Source organism: Anser brachyrhynchus (genome assembly GCF_964034855.1).
Source record: "Anser brachyrhynchus genome assembly, chromosome: 27".
NCBI lineage: Eukaryota > Metazoa > Chordata > Aves > Anseriformes > Anatidae > Anser > Anser brachyrhynchus.
In genome coordinates, this window is record NC_137720.1 from 3,288,372 (window position 1) to 3,308,558 (window position 20,187).

Sequence of the window (20,187 nt, forward strand, 5' to 3'; positions counted from 1 at the left end):
GCGGGCACGGTGCTGGGCCCTGCCTGCGGCTGGGTGCGCGGTGCCCGGCTGCGTGGTGCGTGCCGGCGTGCGGTGCCCGTCTGTCCGGCGTCCGTCTGTCTGTGCCCAGCTGGGCGGTGACCCCTCCCCAAGCCCAGTGCCGTGTCTGGGGGGGGGGGGGGGGTGCTGCCAGCCCGCACCCCCCTCCAAAGCAGGAGGCAGCGGGGATGGGAGCTGTGCACCCAGTGACATGGGGACGTGGGGACACGTCCCACCGGGGAACCGCAGGAGAAACCTTCCCAGCGGGGTGGGACCGGGGGGGGTCCTGGGGAGGGGGCTTCAGACGGGTGACACTGAGCATGGGGGGGATGCCCATGGGTTGACCCCTTGCCTGCCAGCCCTGTGCCCGGGGGGAAAGGGGGTTCCGTGGTTTAACCCCTTCCCCGCCGTGCTCCCCCTCGCCCCCGCACGGCTCTGCGAGGAGAGTTTGCAGCCCCCCGAACTTTGCAGCGGGGAGGGGGCCGTGCGGGGAAGGACCCGGAGCCCCCCTTTCCCTTTTTCCCTTCTGTTTAAAAAAAAAAGGGGGGGAGTTGTGGCTGGGGGGGGGGGTGTCCTGCCAGGCGGTCCCCCCCGACCCAACCCAACCGGGACTGGGGACCACGACCCGGGACAATGCTCAGCGCCCCGGGGCCGTGCCCGTGTCCCCCCCCCGGGGCTGTGCCCCCTGTCCCTGCCCCTGCCCCGGCCGCACTCACGGCTCCGCCGCGCCGCAGCGCTGCGCCCGGGTCCCCGCCGCTGCCGGTGCCGGTGCCGGTGCCGGTGCCGGTTTTGGTGCTGGTGCTGGTGCTGGCTCCGGTGCTGGTGCTGGCTCCGGTGCCGCCGTGCACGGCTCAGCTCCGCTCCATGTCCCCGGCGCCTCCGCTGGGAGCTGCCCCGGCGCCGGGCGGAGAGAGGGAGCGAGGAGGAGGAGGAGGAGGAGGAGGAGGAGGAGGAGGGAAGGAGGGGGAGGAGGAGGAGGAGGAGGAGGAGGAGGGGAGGAGGAGGAGGAAGAGGAGGAGGGCCAGCAGCCCAGCCAGCCAGCAGCCGGCTCCGGGGCGGCCCCTCTGCCCCGTCCCCTCCCCTTGGGACCCCCTGGCCCGTGGGGGGACCCACGCGTGACACCGCCGGCAGCCCCAGCCCGGAGTCCTGGGGAAGGGGGGGGAGAGGGGTGGGGGGCTGAGACCCCCCCAAAGAACTGCGGGGTGCCTCGGCAGACCCCCTGCACCCCACGTCCCACCCGCACAGGAGCTCCCACGGCACCCACGCACGGCGACAGAGGCTGGACAAAGCGGGGGCTCCATTTGTCCCCCGTGTCCCCCTTCTCAGTGGGGACACCCCCTTCCCGGGGGGCTGCAGCAGCTGTGCCCCAACACCCACTGGGTGCCATCCTGCTCCAAGCAGAGCGGCCCTTTGGGGGCCTGGGGATTTAATTCCCAAGAGGAAAGGTGCAGAGGGCACGGGCGGCAGGAGGGGAGACCCGAAAGCACGGTGTGTGGAAGGCAGGAGGGGGACGGGGCCCTGCAAGACCTCCTTGGCTGTCCCTGGTCCACCGGGAACGCCACCACCCGCGGTCCCAGAGGAAACCACGCTTGGAGCAGTGCTCCAGTGGGAGAGCGAGGGGCTCGCTTGGGCAAACGTGTTGACAAACACTCCGCTTTGCGGACCGAAATCTTTACAATCTTATGTCAACATCGGAGGAGAACTGTTTACGTTTTGCCAACAGGGAAAATTCCCTTTGACTCGAAGCCGTTTCCTCCCCCCGCACCGTCGTTCTCTTCCATGGGAATTTCTTTTTCTCCGACATTGTTTGCATCCCGGCCCAGGAGCACAACACAACAGCTCGGGCTCCGGGGACTTCCGCCCGCTCTCCGTGCAGCTGCAGCAGCCCAGCTCTCCCAGCAGCCTCGCACTAACCACAAAATTGGGTTTTCGGGAGGGGTTTGGGCACCAAAACCCCATACCCACCCCTCGCCCTGGGAAACCTCTGCAGTGACCATCACAAAGAAATGAGCGGAGCCATGGTGCTGAGCCCGCAGCCAGGCAGGACACCCACCAGGAGGCAGAAGGAAGAGCGAGGCAAGGAGTTATCGGGGACAGTTACCCCCTGGCATCCCCCCCCCAGAAGACAAAGCCCAAAGCCCAGCAGATTTGGAAGCAGAGGCGGGCAGGTGGCCGGCTCCGCAGAGCCCAGCACGCACAGGAGCTCTCCGACACTCTCCCATTTCACAGATGGAAAAACTGAGAGCCGTGCAGCAAACCTACATCAAGGCAGGATGCAAAAGTGGCTCCCCCCGACTAACTGGGCCCCCCCAGGCCCCTCGGAAGCCCCCTGCCCACCCTGCTGGGAGACCCAGCCCCGGCCACCCTGCAGGGCCCCCACGAGCTGCTCCGGGGGCGGAGGGAGGCGCATCCCCCGAACTGGCCAGGGAAACAATTAACAAAGGGGCCGAGGACCAAAAAACTGAGCCAAAAAAAAGGAGCCGAGGCTTTGTTCGGGTCGCCATGGCAACAGCCAGGCTGGAGCAGCAGCCACGGACTTTCACTTTCCTTTCCTGCCCGCTGGTGGCCGTGGTGGCCGTGGTGGCTCGGTGGCTCCCCTGCCTGGTGCCTGGCCACTGCCACCAGTGCCAACCACGCGGTGCTCCCCTGGGTCCGGCATCGCTCCCGGATGGGTGCTGGGAGGTGGGGGCCCAACTGGCTAACCATGGGGGTCAGCACCTCTGCACGCAGGGACCCTGGCTCTGCTCCTGCCCACGTCTCCTTCAAGCCACACCAGCTCCACCTGCATCATCTCCTCTCCAGGAGCATCCCCAGGATGGTGCAGGGCATCCCCAGGACCCAGGGGGCTTTCCCAGACCCCATGTGGCATCCCGAGGACCCACGGAGCATCCCCAGGCCCCTTGTGGCATCCCCAGGCTCCACATGGCATCCCCAGGACCCACGGAGCGTCTCCATGACCATCGGTATGAGGTGTCAGGATGGTGCAGGGATGGTCCCCATCCCTTCAGCGGGCTCACATGGGGTTCACTTGGCTCCTGCTCCACCTCTCCCTACCTGGCAGCACCCGGGCAAGCCACCAGGGCTGCTCCCCAGCAGTTCCTCCCCCAGCTTTCTGCTTTCCTCAGCAGAAGGAAGCTGGGACAATGGGTGGGGGGACCAGGAAAGCTGGCGGGGGCAAAGATCCCGCTGCCGCTGGAGCAGGGGGCACGGAGGGGAAAGGCACGGCCAGCGCTCGCCTTCCTTTTCCCAAGCCCCCCCAGCCCTCGGTGCAGCCCGCGGGGCCCCTGGCCGCAGGAGCAATGCCTCCTGCTTTGTGCTGGCTGCGAGTCCCGGCCTCCAGATCGCAGGATGCTGTTGACTGAGTCATGGAAATGGTTCAGACAATGGCTTGGCCCCTTCAGAACTGGCCGGAGGGGGCAAAGCAGGGAGAACAAATCCGACCTTGCTTCCTGCGCGGAAGCGGGCCCATTGTTTGCAAACGGGCATGTGCTCCGCTCCTCACCAGCCTGGGAAAGCTGCAAAACCATCGCTAAGCCGGGGGCAAAGCATCGCCCCCACGAGCTGCCCTGTGGCTCCCCCGCCCCGCGCTCCTCCTGAGGCAATCTAGGAAAGACAGGGAGCAAAACACTGCCACAGCCCTTGGCTAGCTCCGGACCTGGCCACCCCAAAAGTGTCCCTCGCACGCACAGCGAGTGGCCGGCCAGGGGCTGGGAGCACCCCTGCGGGGCCAGCACCGCAGCCCCAGCTGAGCCGTGCCACCAGAGCGGGCTGGGAGCGACCCTCGGGGACGCGCACGCGTTGTGGTCCGGCGTCGTGGGGGTGCGCGCACACACACGCAGGCAGACAGACGCACATCTGCAGCCCATTAAAGCCCGAGCTGATATGACAATGCGAACGGAGGAGCTCAAACTCTCTGGAAACTCAGCGGCGGCTCCGGGGCTGTCCTCGCTTCACCCCATTGCTTCTCCATCCCGCAGCCTGGGGGGACGTGGCACACCAAGGGTGCTCCGCACCCAGAGCTGCGACACAGCCGTCCCTGCCCATCGGCACCCGCCGCCTCCGAGGGACATCTTTGGTCTCCTCCCAGCACCGACAGATCTCGTACCGGGGGAATTCGGCAGCCCTCTGTTCCCTCCTGCTCCCCATCCTCTCCGAAATAGGGGACACCCCCACGTGATGGTCTTGGACCACCTTTGTGCTACCCCCTCCCTGCACCTGCCTCCTGCGCAGAGCTCTTGTTTCCAGCCCACGGACCCTGGTTTTGGGGCTCAGGGTGGGAGCAGGGCTGGGCCACGGGGGGGAAAAAATCACTGTGCAAAGAAACCCAAAGCCCCCCAAGCCTGCAGCCTCTCCCCCTGCTCCAAGCAGGGTGGTGGGTGAGCTCCAGGAATCGCCCTACAAATTATTTCCACCCAAACACCACAATTTTTCCTTGCCCTTTCCGAGGTGCTTCCAGCAGCCGGGCGCTCCGTGCTGCCTTCCTGCGCGGCGCTGGCGGTGCCCTGCTGCTGCAGGGAGCCCGGTCTGCCCGCAGCTAACAGCCTCTAATCTGGGCGTAATAAATCCAAGATGCTCCAGCACGGCTCTGCGGGGAGAGCAGCCCAGTTCTCCACCAGTGCTCAGAGAGAGCTCAACCAAAAAATAATAATAATAATAATAATAACACAAAGTAAAATCGAGCAAGTTGTGATGCTGCAGGAAAACAGAGCTGGGGGTGGGAAGGGGCTGCAGGCGCAGTTGGACCCCGGCTGGCGCAGAGCAGAAATACCTGGGCAGGACGTTCAGGGGCACCAAGACCCCGAAGGGAAGGCTCCCTCCTGGCAGGCACGCACACCACGCTGCATTTGCTGGCTGTGCTGGTGAAAACCCCGGGTCTCGCCCTGCCCCGGCCCCCTCCCCTCCCACCGCAGACACAAACCACAGGCGAGTTTTGCCGGCGTTTCCCCAGCCAGGTGCGGAGAGGAGCAGCCACTGCCAGCTCATGTGGAAAGTGCCTGGCCAGGGCAGGTGCTGGGGGTAGCACCCCGGCTGGGGACTTTCAGCTCCAAATGGGGGATTCAACGGGGAGAGCAAGCCAAGCGGCACATCTCCGGAGCTCTCTTCCCAACCTGAATGCCTCCGGTTTTAATCCGGGCACCCAGAATTGTCCCCCCGGAGCACAGCCCAGCAGGCTGGCCCCGCGGCTACTGCTAGCCACACGCACAGCCCCGGCTGATAGCTCCTCTCCTAAGGGAAAGGCACGGGGTGGGGAGGACGCAGACATCCTGGCAGCCTCGCGCGAGGTCCCTGCTGCCTGCTGGCGCAGCTGGACCCCCGCGGGGGTCTGGGGGAGCAGGCGGCCAGGGCCCGCAGTGTCTGCGGGCGATGCCGTGCCCTGGGGCTGGGGCTGGGGCTGGGGGCTGTAGATGAGACAGGGGGGCTGGGGCTGGGGCTGGGGGCTGCAGGAGGAGAGGAGAGGGGCGCTGATGCCGAGCAGGCTGCACTGTAGAGCAATGGGGGGAGCGGGAGGGGGGTGCCCGGACCACACAGCGGGCAGGGAGGGGGCCGGGGGGCAGCGTGGCAGCACAGCCGCGTCCCCAGGCTCCCTTCGCCACCCGGGAGCGCGGCGCTGGGGGCCGAGCCCATCAGCTCGGGTTCAAAGGCAGAGCCGGGCTCCCGGGGCCGCTGCTCCCAGGCTCCGGCGCCCTCCGCCAGCCCGGCTCCACCGGGGAGCGCGGCACCGCCCGTGCCACCCACCGGCCACCGGCCGGGACCCTCCAGCGCAGCCCGACAGAGGGGCTTTTCTCGTCCCCCTGCCTTTGTTTTCTATTTAGTGCTTTTGTTCTCCCCTCTTTGGTCCTTTGTTCCAGCTTGTCCTTTGTTCCGACGCCTTTGGTTTCTCGTCCCTTTGATGCTTTGTCACTCCCTTCATCTTGGTGCTTTTCTCTCTCCCCGGATTTTGAAGCTGGCGGTTGTTTTCTCTCCCCGCTCTGTGCTTGGCATTTTTATCCTTTCTCCTGCCTCGTCCACTCCTCGGGTCACATGGGCCCGGCCCGGATTGTCTTCAAATCCCCATTTGTCTTGTTTTGGTGCCTGGATTTCCCTGCCTTTATGTCCTTTCTTAAGAGACTCTCAGAGATTTTTTTTTTTCCCCTCACCGAGGAAAGTAGGGGGGGATCGGGCTTAATTAATTAGCGAGTGTAATCTTCAGATGCGTGGCACTGCAGGACGTGTGGAGCATTATTACTAATCATTATTATTGTTATTAGGATGTTAAGGGTTAGCGAGGGTTTAAACACCAGCTAATTGCAGCAAAGAGCTCCGACTTGGAGAAATTGGATCGAGGGACCCAGGCTGGTTTTCACGCGCCGGGCTCGGGAGAAGAGACACTGCAAAGGCAGAGGATGAGCAAAGGAGCAGGGCTGCTGTCCCTGAAGGGCTGCAGGGACCAGGCTGTGCTGACCCAGCCCCGAGGGGTGCAGGGCTTTAATTCTGGGGGAGCTGCCACGCGCCGGCTCAGCGACTCGAGGCGCTGCTCAAAGCACGTGCGTGAGCACGACCGCAAAATCAGATAGCGGGCGGTCAGGATTAGGGAACCGTTTTCCTTTGAGAGCGAGTTCAGTGTACGACACTTGCTTTGCTTTAATTTAGTGCCCAGAATTTCCCCCCCCCGTGTATTTTTGCCCGGTGAGGCTGTGGTGCTGGGGCTTGGGCTGGGCAGGAAGCGGCCGGGCGCAACCCTGCTCGCTGCAGCATCTCCGCTCATGCTCCAGCCAAAATCGGGGATCCTTTGTCACCAGCACCAAAATAACACAGCAGCACCCCCCCGACACGCACCGTCCCCTAAAGGCACGTTCACAGCATCTGCATCTCGCTGCAGCAACAGCTGTTAAGGGGAGGAAGCAGCCCAAGTTAGCAACAGGATGCACCCTCAGATAACGTGATCGATATCAGAACGCAGCTTTTCAAGTGAATGCTGAGCCCCCCTGCTCAACTGGGTGTCTCGGGAGATCGGCGCCGATACCAGGTTTCTTTGACTCTGCCTTCACAACACCCTGAGCTCTCCCCTTGCAAGCCACTTACAGTAACTCGGTGACGTCCCCGTGGCTTGTGGTGGCGTAGGAGGGACAGGTTTCCGAGCACGGGACCGGAGGGAAAAGGAGAGCCAATGCCATGAGCGGTGCTGGGAGCTGGCAGGACATCACGGGTGGCTTTGGGGACATCACACCGTGCCCAGAGGGGTGGGTCCGGCTGGGTCAGAGACCTGCAGGCTGGTTGCTTTGATAACAGACCCTGCAGCACCAGTAAGGCTGCAGGCAGCACCAGGAGACAAACTGGAAGGCCCTGCAGAAGGGTTCTCCAGGCCAGAACCGGCCCAAACATGCACCAGCTCCACCAAAAGCCACAAACTCTCTGGGAAGGGCCGGCAGAACCTGTCTGATGGCCGCCCTGGCCCGGGGCCCGCTGCCGCTGTGTGCCAGCAGAGGATGCTGAGGACAGCAGTGGACCAGCAACCTGATGCGCAGCCACGAGGCAAGACAAAGAGGGCCCAGAGCAGAGCCCCAGCCCCGTCAGCTTTGGCAGCACCCGCGCAGCCGCCTGCCAACCTAAGTAACACAAGAGAGCAGGGGAAAGCGGGCAGCAGGCCAGCTGGCAGGGGGCTGCGCGGCCGTTCGCCCCTGCCCGCCCTGTCCAACAGCTCCACGCCGGGCACAAACCTCCGCCTGGTGGTCTGCAGGCCCCAGGCTGGATGTGATGGGACTTCCACACCCTCCTGCAGAGCCGTGACCCCGCAGATCGCCACCCCAAGCGGTGCCATCGCCTTGCTGGGTGTCCCCGCGTGGTCCCAGAGCTGGGGAGCACCTCGGTGGCTTCCCATGCCGGCGGGCACCCACGTCCCTGCCAGCAGGCACCAGATGTTCAAATCTTCAGAGCTGCGGTACAAAACCAACGAGGACAGGCTGTCTTCCTGCCCTGCCCCGTCCCGCTTTCGGACCTGCGAGTGCAGCCGGCCGAGAGAAAAGCTCGGGGTGGATAAACCCTGGACGTGAGCACCCCGAGGTGCCAGTGAGGCTCCCAGGGGTGCCAACCCTGCCGTGACCACGCAGACACGGTGGCCCCGTGGGACGCAGGAGGCAGCACCAGGCGATGCTCCTCCGGCAGCACCGCAGCACCACGTCCCTTGCCGCGGCCGCCCCGGCTCAGCCCCGGCCGCCCCCTCGCCCTGGCCGGCTCTCCGAAGGGCCGAACCTGTTTTCATTACAGAGCTGGCACCGGGAAGGCAAAAAAAAAAAAAAAAAAGAACCAAACCCCCCTCATCTCTCTATCTGCAGCCATGCAAGGAATATTGTTCAGCGCCGCACAAAAGCATCCCTGAAAATAGAAGCGCCACGGCCAGGCCTGCCAGTGGCTGTGTGAGATAACGTCTACTTGCAAACAGTGTGCCTTTGTGCCGCTGTCACTGTCCCCATTGTTCAGGAGCCTATTGCCTCGAGGATATTGTTCCCTTCTTTTGTCTCAGCCCGGCTCCTTTTTGTTTGACTTTACTTACCATTTCATTCCTCTCCTTTGTGCCGGGGTTCTTTCTTTTGTCTCTCCCTCTCTCCCTTTTCTCTGTGTGATTTGTATTTAGCAATTGTTCCCGGCCCATTGGAAACACAATGTACTCGGGGCTCTTTTCTCTCCTCCTTTCATTACCTATTCAGGTGGGTTTGGCTGCCGGTAGGTAACCGGGAGGAGAGGGGGCTCGGCGGGCTCCACGCAGCCCAAGGCACCGGGGCAGCGGAGGAGGCTGGAGCCTGACCGTGCTCTTGGGGAAAAGCAGGGTTTTTGGGGTCCCCCGGGGACCGCCAGGTTGAGCCGTGCCCGTGACAAAGGAGAATGGGGGCAAAAAGACAAATTGGCCCCAGGCAGCCCGTGACCGCTCTCCACTCTCAGCAGAGGGCTGTGGACATGGGGACCTCGCTCGCCCGCACGCTGCACCCCCAGCACCAGGGCTGCTGCAGCCCCTTTCGGGGTGGGGATGTGCCCTTTGCTCCCAGACAGCCCCACGCAGCTTTGGGGGAGCACGGAGCAGCTTCAGGCCTGGTCCTGGCTCCTTTGGGGAGGCAGAGGAGGAGAGCAGAGGTGCCCGGGAGTGGCTCCGAGGTCCCCAAGGAGCCCTGCAGGACAGCAGGGACCCCTGCGCCCCGTTTCCTCCGTCCCCTCCCGCCCCTTCCCCAGGCCCCTGCTCCCACACAGTATTTGGGGTGCTTGGGGCAGGGTTTTGGGGACAGGGTTGGGCACAGCCATGGTGGTTGTTTCTCCCCCAGGAGGAGGAGGAGGCGAGGACGTATCAGGAAACCTTCAGAGACCAACAGGGGCTGACAAGTGGCCATCCCCGGAGACAACAAGGTCCCGTTGTTCTCCGGGGCCCGGACTGCGTGACCTAGCGGGACTTTTCCATCCCCAACGCTGCTGAAGCCCCGAGGATCAAAGCCTGCTGGAAGCCGCTTCCTTCTCCTCTCAGGCACAACCCACAAGGACCGGGGGGCTCTGGGACCCCCAGGACTCTCCCCGCAAAGCAGGGACGGACGGGAGACGTGGGTGCAGGACGGGAAGGGGGGCGGCGGGTCCTCGGGGACGGCACAAGCCCCCGAGCCCAGCCGGCATCGGGGATGCGGGAGGAGGCGCAGGGGGCGTGCCTGGGAACCAGCGAGGCAGACTGGGGTCTATTGTTTCATTGTTATGGCTTCAAAGGACAATGGGGCATTGTTGTCTCTGGGGATCCCATTGTTTGCTTTCGCTGCAGATCCCAGCCGCGCAGTGGATGGAGGTTTCCCGAGGGCCAGGCAGGCTCCGTGTGTGGGACACTAAATAACGAGGCAGGCATGTTTCCTTCCCACCCCCTCCTCGCCACCCTTCCCCAAAAGGCACGGCACATTGCAGCATGCGTGTGCCCACACAGGCCAGGGCACGGCCCGGCACAGCACAGGCAGGGGCACCAGGACCACCCAGCCGAGCAGGGAGCAAAGAAAAACCAACCCTAGCGTTTACGAGGGGAAGCGAGCCCCTCTCCGCTGTCACCAGGCTCCCCTAACGGAGCTGCTGAGGGGACCGGGGTGCCCCAGCTGCAGCCGCGCTTCGTTCCTGCTGCCCTCTTGGGAACGTTTGCTGGGGGTCCCTCTGCACCCACGGGAGATGGGTGAGGGGGAGCAGTGCCTCCCCAGAACACCAAAATCCCCCAGGGACGTTGAGCAAAGGGAGCTTTGCCGTCCCACTGCAAAGCCCGACATCTCCATCGGTACCTTGGGGAAGGACGGCACAGCCCCGGCTCCTTCCCCGGCAGCACCCCAAGCCCGGGATCTATTTGCATAGCTCCCGCCTATGTAAAAATAAACGCGGGTGCCATGCAAAGCCGGGTGACCCATCCCGAGAGCCGAGGCTGAGCCTGGGGAGGGGGCTGGGGACACCCACCCTGCGGAAAATCGGCCAGGCTGCGATGGTTTCGCTGCTGTGCTCTGGCACCAGGCAGGGAGCAGGGCCCCCCCATCCCCAGGGGGCTGCATCCCCTCCCGGGTAACCCCGAGGAGCTGGAAGGGCTGGTTCGTACGGCACGCCCCCGCTCCCCCCCTGCTCCCCCCCTTCGCTGGATGGCAGCCCTTGTGCCCGAGGGCTAAAAGGATGTGCGAGATCCGCGCTCAGACCAGCTGCCGCCGAGCATCTTTCCCCACTGCCCAGATGCACCTGGGCGCTGCCCGGGCTCCAGCACAGCCCCCTGCCCCTGACACCCCCCTGCCCCTCCACGAAGGGGGACAAGCCCCACGGAGGGGCTTGGGGCACGGGACAGAGCAGGGCAGGCGCTGGTGGCTGCTGGCTCAGCCCCGAGCTGCCGCGGGCTTCGAGGGCAGCTTCAGGCTGTGGTAATACCCCCGCCGACCACGCTCGGCTTCACAAGAGCAAAGAACGGGGTTTGGGGTTACCAAAGAAAGGGAAACAACCGCAGCTAACAAAGGTGTAAATTCAGCTTGGGTTGGGTCGCTGATTTTGTCATCCTGAGAACTGCCCCTGCTGCTAATCAGCAGAGGAGGGGGACCTAGCCTCTCAACCGCCTCCAAGTCCTGGGAAAAGCACCGAGGAAGTTGAGGATCAGTAAGAGCTGTTTGGGAAAGACAAGTAAGGCGTGGAAGGAGACACTAGAGCTCAGCACCGACCCCCTGCATGCCCCTAACCCGCTCCCCTGGGCCTCGAATCTCAGCTGTGCCAGCCCAGCTGCACCCCGCAGAGCCCGGACTCGCTGGGTGCTGACGGTGACCGCCCCACGGGGACTGCACCCCACAGCCCTGGGGAGCGCAGCTGCCGCTTCGGCTGCTTCTGCCGCAAGCCCCTGGCTCCTCTGGGGACCCTCATCCCCCAAAACTGCCACCCCGGGGAGCTGCCGGTGACCGTCCCCAGCCCAGGTGCCCTGTGGACACTGCAGCAATCCCGTCCTGCACCGGGGGCTCGCTCGTGCTCCCGGCAAGTCTCGCTCACGCAAACCCAGACGCGCACGCGGGCGCTCTCTCCCCCTCGAGTAGTGCCATTTCCTCTCAGATAAAGAGTTCCTGCCGCAGCCCCCCTTTCCCTCTCCCCCCAGACTCGTGCATGTCTCGCGCACCCCTTTCGGAGCCCACCTTGGGCTCCGATATTATCTCACTTCCTCAATATATTAGCTCTGCTGTTGATTTACGATAAAGGAATGGGCTCCAAAACACTGTACCTCGGGGAGGAGGCAGCGGTGCAGCAAGGCTCGCCGTGCCCCAGCTGAGAACGAAGCCTTTGAAGGGGCGGATGCTGGTACCCGCCGTGAGCCTGTCTCCACCAAAGCACGGCTCCCGTTGGCGCTGCCCCTCTGTCCCCCCGACACCTGCACGTGGCAAGGCGGGGGGGGGGGGGCTCCGACAGGCTGGGGCTGCAAGGAGACGGGCGCTGGAGGGGCAGAAAGCGGCTCTGCAGGTGCAGCTTGGGCACAGAGCACGGGCAGGCATGCTGGGGGGCACCCAGGGGTCTGGGGGAAAGGCTCAGGGCACGCCGGGTGCTCAAAGTGCCCCTCTGCTTCAGAGCATCCTACGTGCAAAAAAAAACGCAGCTGAGTTCTGGCCGCTTTGCAATGGCAAAAGCCTCACCAGCGGGTCCCGGCCTACTTCTAGCTCAGGTTAAAAAACCCCACTCGAAGCAGCTCCTCAGCTCTGCCCCGAGCACGCACCCCCGACCCGAGCACGAGTGCAGGGAAGTGTCCCCGGAAAACTGATTGATTTGGGAAGCAGATTGCCAGGCAGCAGGAGAGCTGCAGAGACAGCAGGTCGGTGCGCAGCGTTGTTCCACTCAGCCGAGGACATCGCACCACTCCATCAGCCATCAGCCCCCCAGGGGACTATTAGATATTGCTCCTATTTTGCAGACAAGAGACTGAAGAATAGCAGATAAGGGGAAAAAAAAAAAAAAAGCTGAAAAGCAGCAGCCAGCATCAGGGCAGGACAGGTGGGAAAGCTCTGCCCTGCTTTTGAAGCTCTGCTTTTGAAGTCCTTGCAAGGAGGCAAGCCCTGCTGCAAAGCTGAACCCTTATGACTTCTTTGGTGGAACAGAAAAAGTCCAGAATGGGACCCAGGCACCCCTAGGGCGAGCAATAAACAGTCATATGCGAGTAAAAGAAACTGCCCAAGCCCCACGGTAGCTGGAGGTTTCGTTTTACCATGCCCATGCCCCAAATCCTGCAGGGAAACGCCACCCTGAGCAAGGCTGGGCAGGAAGCTCTGCATCCCTGCTGCAGCCAAAGCGGCGGCGCCGCAGGAGAAGCCCCAAACTAACGTTATCCGCATTGATAAGGCGCTGAGGAAGGAGCAGAGCCCGAAGACAAGTGCAGGAAACTTGGGCTCCAGTATTGCAGCTCCAGGCACAGCCCCCCTGCAGGAACGGGGCGAAGGAGCTGGCCGCAGCACCTTGAGCCGATCTCCTCCCAGGCTTGCGTGCGGGGGGCGAGCAGGGAGCGACGCCCCGGCAAGAAGCAGCATCAAGGGGGTGCAGCGAGGCGAAGTCCAGCTCCTCGCACGAAGGGGCCTGCTGGTATGCGAGGCAGCGGAGCAGGGGGGCGGGCGTTGCTGCTGCTAATGTGGCAGAGTCTCCCCGCTGAGGGCAGGCAAAATGCCCATGACTCATTTTTCCAAGAGATGTTACAAACAATAGTAATGATGCCCCTGGTGGGTATGAATGTGAAAAGGCACGATGGGGGGGCAGCCATGCTGGGCACCTTGTGTGTGGGCTGCCAACGGAGGGTACCGCCACGAACAAAACCTGCTGAAGCCAGTTTTTGGCATTGTGTACGATGAGAACCCTTGGACAAGGGCTGCGGGGGAAGAAGGGCAAAATGGCTGCACGGCAAACCCCTCTCCCCAGGCGGCGGCTCTGCTTTTGATGGACACTGGGCCCTGACTTCAGCCAAGAGGAGCCCGTTTTTATTAGCCAGAGAGAAAAAGGGAGAAAAAGGTCCCAAATTATCCCATCCCCACGCAGAACGCGACCGAGAACAAGCAGGGAACCGAGGAAAGCACTGCAGCGCTGTGTGAGGCTGCTCTTCCCCAGCTCCTGCCTCCGTCCTCCACACAAGTTTTCCATATTCAGATGCTGCCCTAAGGGGACAGCTTCTAAGCCGTTTGAGTCCTTGACCTTCCACTGTCGTCGGTTTGATACTATTATTTTTAGGCACACAATCCTTAAAACATACCAGCACTTGAATTAAGTTCTCAGATAATGTGCACCAAGCACGAGGTGGCGAGGCTTTGGGAGAAGGAGGCTCTGGGGGATCAAAGCCAGTGGCAGAACGCAACGGGGGGAAGGTGATTTTCCCCTTGTGGAGCCCACACAGCCAGAAAACCCATCTCACCCCTCAGTTGTTTTACAACTTACCAGGCCTGAAAATACGGCAAGTACTGAAGGCAGCACAGGCTCAGCACGTGGCTGTGCAGGGCGCCCATCCCCACCCATGCTCCTCCTGCCAACCCAGGCCTGAGGACTGAGCCCACCGCATCCACAAAAAAAGCCTAAGATTCATGACCAAAAGTGCAGTGACACCTTTCAGGAGCGGGGAGAAGCACCCAGGAACACCTGCTGGTGCCTCCGCGAGCCCAGGCAGCTGGCTGGCTCAGAGGTGCAGGTTCGAGCACGTATAAAAATCACTCCCCAAACCGTAGCATCCTACTGACGAACAAGAGGAACTGTCCCCCCCTCTGGAAAGCCGGGACCACTCTGGCTCCCTCCTCGGGGGCTGTTTCACAAGCGCAGAGCCGCATCCCACGAAAGGACTGGGCTGGGCCAGGGCGAGGAATTCCCAAGTGCAACAGGGAAGAAATGCAGCCTTTTTTCCCAGAACCCCGAAGCCACAGGCAGAGAAAGCAGACACAAACACTTACTCAAAGCACCGTCCCGTGCTGCTACAGATGCTGACGGCCTTAAGAAAAAACTCAAAGCCAACGCTGCGCAGCCCCACCTGGAGCCGGGAGGGCTGGCGGCTGGCTGCCACAGGCAAGGCAACGCTCTCAAACTGGAACGCCGCACGGCAGAGACGTCTCTGCCACGTACCTTGTGCCATCACTAGTGCAGAAGCACGGCTCGATTGCTCCCTTTTTAAGAACGAACTAGCTCGATTTCTATGAGAGAGACGTTGAGGGAGAGTGAGATGGTATCTAAACCTACCGTCAGCTTGATTTCTGCTTGTGACAGATGTCTGAGCGCTGGTAGTTTAAGAAAATTTTCCCTGGTGACCTCCACCACGGGCACTTCGTGAGCACTGCTGTGTGGTCCCTCTGCCACAACACATCTCACTGCGACAACCCAGCACACAGGGGCACTCCTAAGAACGTCACCTCGAGGAATCTTCTTCAAAAGGAGCCTTTACCCACCCCCCTGACCCACCCCGCTCCCCCTGCCCCTGTGCTGGAGGGAAAGGAATTTGCACGCCACGGAGAAGTACAGCTTGCAAAAGCAAACCCAACAGGCTTCAAGCAGCAGAAAGCCGAGCAGCGGGGGCTTTCTGAGCCCAGAGCCCAGCTGTACGCGTTCACTCTACCTTGCTCCTCCTCACCGCCTCCCGCTCAGTCCAAACCAGGACCTTCTGCTGCTCCTCATCCCCTGCGGGTGCAGGGCAACCCGGCTGGCGGGGCAGGATGCGGGCGCCCTGTGCGGCTGCGGCACCGCTTTGAGAGCGGCCCCACGCCAGGCAGCCCGCTTTGCTTTCTTCCAGGTTGTTTGGGAGCCAACAAAGCTGCTTGAAGGCTGGGGAACTCGGCGTTTCCTGCGGAGGCTTGTGCCACTTGGCTGGAGGGGCAGGGAGCTGGCCGAGCCCGCAGCACCCCCTTCTGTCTCAGGCTCTCTCGCGCAGCCAGCTCCGCCGTTACCTCCTCGCCGCCTCCGGCCTGGAAACGCTCAGAAAGCTACAAGGATTCGGGGTTAAAAAATAAATCAGCGAGCACTTCGATGAGTCAGTCCTGTGGTTGTTTTTTTTTTCTTTTTTTATGAGGACAGACAAGTGCTTCTTGGGAAGCCAGTCGGGCAAAGCCAGGATTGTTTTTGTGCCCCATCTGGGTGCTGGTAATGCCTAGAAGCTCTGTGCTGGGACCGCAACGCTCCCTTGCCAGGCGCTGCTCAAACAATGGGGCTGGATTTCCTCCTGGACATCCACACATGCTCGGACTCTCCTGCAGGCTTTCTGCAGTTTTTGTGGCTTCCTGCTGGGGAGCTTCTCATTTAGTTTTTTTTTTTTTTCTCTGCAGCTTCCCCACGCACATAATGACTGCCTATTTTGGTCCCTTATCAGGAGATGCTTCAGAGCTGATTAGCCTGGACTTCCTTCCTCCCGTCATCAACCTACTCCAATATTGACGTTCATTCGCACTAATTTGATAATATCAGAGAGCAGAGGAGCTCTAGGAGGCATTACGGTGTCTCGAAGTGCACAATTTGGAGTTGGCAGCAGCACTACTGATAAGGACGAGCTCTTTCTCCTAATGTCCCACTCTTCCCAAAAAGCAGCCGTGTGCCAGCCACGCACAAAGCCCCAGAACAGACCCCTGTAGGCTCCGAGCCAACGTGATGTCATTGTCAGGGGCCCTGGATAAACCGGACCCAAGCAACATGATGCAACAGCTCCTCTGTTAAATAACCTTTTCCTAACCCCGTACCTGTATGGGATTTTCCACATATACTTGGAAAGAAAAAATTATTACCTTGGGGAGAGCCTGCCATTTATGATAAAGGATCTCGAGGCCAGAATCCGCCTGTAACAGGAGATGCGGGCAGGTAAATTTTACAAGCACTGCATCACAAATACCCTGCGACACCTGAACTACTCACTGGGACAGCCTCCTTCCTCGCCTCCTGAAAGCTCCAGCTGGCAAACCAAGGACAAAATGAAAGGCAGATGTGGAGGACCTCATCAGATACTGTTTTGTTCCCTGTGTGCCCACTGCTGGTGACACGTAATGCCTCCTGTTCCCAAACGCCATCGGCACGTTGCATCTTTACTACACGCTGAAAGGAACTCAGCAACTTGAACACAACCTAGAATTACCGATCCCGGCAGCAGGCTGTACAGCTGAAGCTGCTTTAGCTGATAAAGTGTGTCATGCTGCCCCTCAAAGGTTTCTCACTGGGAATGTCTGCTGTGACACTCCTGACGTATTACTTCTCAGAATGGCAGAGCTGCGCTGGGTAGGCCCCACAGCAAGACTCGTATTTCTGTCCTTCCCTTTCAGGAAAGGATCTCCCACCTTGAATTTATTAATCTTCATGATGGTGATACACAAATTGAAGCTTTGAAAAACGGAATGCTGATTGACAGATTTCTAGCACAGCCTGTGCGTCAAAATTCATTTCTCTCCATTCAGGTAATCTGAGTTGCTGAGTTACAGTTACAGACAAAATTTTTCTTTTTTTTTTTTTTTTGTGATCAGAAAAACGAAGGGACTGGTTGTCCCAAGTCAGCCGGGGAACTTCTCTTTGGTCGATGCACCAAGCAATTCAGCTCTCTTGGGGAAACTTAAATAGAACAGCCAGATCTCCAAATGGATAAAAAAAATAAATCAAATGATAAAAACCCAACCGACACATCTGATACCCCAGCTTATTGAACAGCACAAGGGTTTAATCTACAGGCTCTGTCCAAAGCAGCAAGAAGTGACAGTTTTAATCCAAACCAGTTGCCCGCTCTCACTCTCTGATCTGGAGATGTTACTTGACAAGCATGCGTAGCAGTAACACTTGTAAACGCTGGGTTACTGCACCACAGCCCCAAATCCCTCATGGGCCCACTAAGATACTTTTACTGACTGATCCACAGTAAACACTCCCAAAAAGATTCTCAACAAGTTAAACCCTGTTTAGAAAGGATCTGAGGAACCTGTTGCTGCGGCAACAAAGGGCTGCAACTGTATGCAAAATCTCCAACACCCTCCTTAGCACCCTGCTAGCTCAAGGACTGCGTGGGGCTTCCGTGCCCTGAACGCGTCCACCCTGGCCACATAATGCAGATGTAATGTTCGAGAAAGCACAGATCGTTATCAAAACTTATCAGATCCACAGCAAAAAGAAAAGCCCACGCTTCTGTATTTCTCCTCCTCCTCCATTCACAGAAGGAAGAGACTGAAAACAAGCAGATTTGTGGTTTACATTTACAGTTAACGTGAAAAATGTTTATTTGTGAAATACATCATGTATTGTTTCGAGCTACAAAAAACTTGCTCCCACAAAGGAAGGACTTTTTACCTCAGCATGCAACCCCGGTTACAAAGAACTTCCTATCTACCAGCGGGCCGCGCTCCCCTGGCACTCAGAACAAAGGTGGCTGCCGTGCTGCCGAGTGACTAAGGATGGCAACTTCTAGTTAGAAACGCTCTGTAGAAGAGTGATGTTGTCCCCCTTTAACATGATCCGACCTGCAGCACAGAGAAGGGAAAGAGGGGATTAGAGAGAGCCCAGAACCTGAGAATAATCTCGTGTTTGCAGAAAGTATTTCGTGTGGTTGAGCAGGGTTTTGCCCGTCACGCAGAGTCCTGTTCCTGCCAGCTGCCCCACACTCACAAGTCCCACGCCAGCCACCATCCCTGCTCCAGCAGCACGCTCTCCCTGCTGAAAACCCCAGCACTGGGCGCACATCGTTGCTTCTGTCCGCCAGCAGGTGGTAAATAAACACTGCCGCTACCGTGGCTCCCTGCTTCGACTCAGAGATCACAGCAAGTGTGAGAATTGCCCAGGGCCACCGGCTTTAGGTGCAGCTGAAAGGAGCCGTGACCAGACTCCTCCAGCCAGTGCAGGCCGCCTGGTATTACACGTTTCAAAGACCAGAACTGCTCTCAGGCAGGGACAGATTCTCCTTCATTCAGCAAAATCAGCAGCTCAAAAATCATCAGGGACAGAGATGTAGCCAGCAATTGCTCACTGAACTTCATCAAGGCTCATCACACATCTGGTACCTCTCAGTGCTGCTACCTAGAAGGCTCACCCGGGCACATTTCGGACCGCGCATCACTTGGGTTGCATAGACACACGACATACCCAGCTGTTTCCTTGATTTTGTTTTGGAGTGAATCTCCTCTGCGTCATCCAGCACCAAATTCATGTACTCATCAAAGCCCTAGAAATCAGCAACAATGGCAATTAGTTCAGCAACAACACAAACCGTCATCAGCTTTGCTGACCCAGGCTGGACAACGAAGACTAATTGTTAGAGAAGCACGATTTTTTTTCCCCCTTGTGCTAGTTTTTCTTGACAAGAAAAAACAGGATTGTGAATGAGGGAAAACAAACTAACGACGTAACGCGGGGTCGTGCTGATACTCACGATGATGCAGCCTTCTATCCGCATGTTCACTTGCTCATAGAGCCACACCTGGATCCTCGACCTCTACAGAATGAAGGAGGAGAGTAAATTGGAACACAAACACCGTGAGCAGTTTTGTTCTCTCTCGTGTGTTTAGAAATACCCGCTAACCATAGCCGCTAGAGCTCCCAAACACTCCAAGGAGCAACTCTCAGGAGCAGTTTCAATTAACAGTCTGACATTTTAGAGTGTTATATGACTGGGTGAATACTACACGTTTGCTGAAGAACACGTTTCCAGTCACGAGGGAACACTCCTGCACGCCTGGCTGTACGATCCCACTCCCGTTAACACGAGGGGGAAACGCCGGGCTGCGCAGCAGCTCCTTGTACCCACCAGCACGCCGCACAGCTCTCTGCTCCCCACAAACCTGCCCCGAGCAACGGGTGGGAGCCGAAAACTCAGCGAGGGGGATCCCCGGACCCTCCCCGTTCCCCCTACCCCCCCCCCAAATCCCCATCCCCGTCCCCTCCCCGCGGTACTCACGTTCTGCAGGTAGCGGAAGATGAGGTTCTGGGGCGCTGCGTTAAGGGCTCAGCACGGGGACAAGAGCTCCAGGCCCGGGACAAGGCCTCAGGACAAGGCCTCAGACCCTGGAACGAGGCCCCAGGGCCCCGGGACAAGGCCTCAAGGCCCGGGCCGAGACCCCTGAGGCCCGGGCCGCCCCCCACCCGCTCCCCCGTCGCCCCCCGGCCGCAGGAAGGATACGATGGGCTGCACCATCACCTTCTGCACCTTCTGGCCCTGCCCGCGGTACGCCATGGCTGCCGCCGCCTCGCTGCTCCCACCGCCCCTGCTCTGCCGCCGCCGGAAGCCGCTGAGGCCGGGCGGGAGCGCGCAAGGGACGCTGGGATGCTGGATGACCGCGGGGCGCCGCTCTAGCAGGCCGGGAGGACCGCGTCTCTATGGTCAAAGGCAGGTGTCCCTGCGCCAGCTTTATTGGCGAGCAGCGAGGCTGGGGGGGGCGGGGGGCAGACAGCCTTAAATAAAATACAAATATAAAAAGGAAGGATAAAATATGTACAGGAGCAATGGCACACGCGAAAGCCCAGCGGCGCGGGCAGAGGCAGTGAAGGTTGACGGCAGACCAGTGCTCAGTTTGAACACGGAGAGGGAAAGCGAGGGGAAGGTGGCCGAAGCCGGCCGCAGTCTCTGAGCTCTCCTCCTCCTGATTGTTTTCTCTCAAAGCCATTTCTGTCTGCGTGCGGGCACCCGGAGCCGGCAGAAGTCCCCATGAAGTCCTTCGGCAGGACGGAGGGCTGCATGGGCTCCAGCAGCAGTTTCTTCCGCAGAGGTTTTCCCAG

General features: G+C 60.3%; 2 protein-coding genes across 4 annotated transcripts in view; both read right to left on the bottom strand.

The window, feature by feature from the left end:
* Nucleotides 1-17,251, bottom strand: part of SOX13 (SRY-box transcription factor 13) — a 41,189-nt gene extending 23,938 nt beyond the window's left edge. For 2 of the 3 annotated variants that reach the window (XM_080568879.1, XM_080568876.1), the window contains exon 1: nucleotides 735-952. The gene's annotated coding sequence lies outside the window, so the exon portion shown is untranslated. Of the gene's footprint in view, nucleotides 1-734; nucleotides 953-15,076 lie in introns of those variants that run through there. The other variant, XM_080568877.1, reaches the window with a different exon arrangement.
* Nucleotides 17,252-17,661: 410 nt separating this feature from the next.
* On the bottom strand, nucleotides 17,662-19,787 carry SNRPE (small nuclear ribonucleoprotein polypeptide E). The gene is made up of 5 exons (XM_080568888.1): nucleotides 19,592-19,787; nucleotides 19,370-19,396; nucleotides 18,845-18,907; nucleotides 18,559-18,637; nucleotides 17,662-17,939 (listed from the first exon to the last, which is right to left on the bottom strand). Exons 1-5 carry the CDS (start codon nucleotides 19,643-19,645, stop codon nucleotides 17,884-17,886), a joined length of 279 nt encoding a protein of 92 aa, XP_080425014.1. The 5' UTR covers nucleotides 19,646-19,787; the 3' UTR covers nucleotides 17,662-17,883.
* Nucleotides 19,788-20,187: the final 400 nt, after the last annotated feature.

What these genes read in the sequence shown, in the direction of transcription:
- SNRPE (XM_080568888.1), bottom strand. Translation starts at nt 19,645, where the DNA reads ATGGCGTACCGCGGGCAGGGCCAGAAGGTGCAGAAGGTGATGGTGCAG. An exon ending in AGGTGATGGTGCAGCCCATC is followed by an intron (nt 19,397 to 19,591) that starts GTATCCTTCCTG and finishes GCAGCGCCCCAG; the next exon opens with AACCTCATCTTCCGCTACCT. An exon ending in TCTTCCGCTACCTGCAGAAC is followed by an intron (nt 18,908 to 19,369) that starts GTGAGTACCGCG and finishes TTCATTCTGTAG; the next exon opens with AGGTCGAGGATCCAGGTGTG.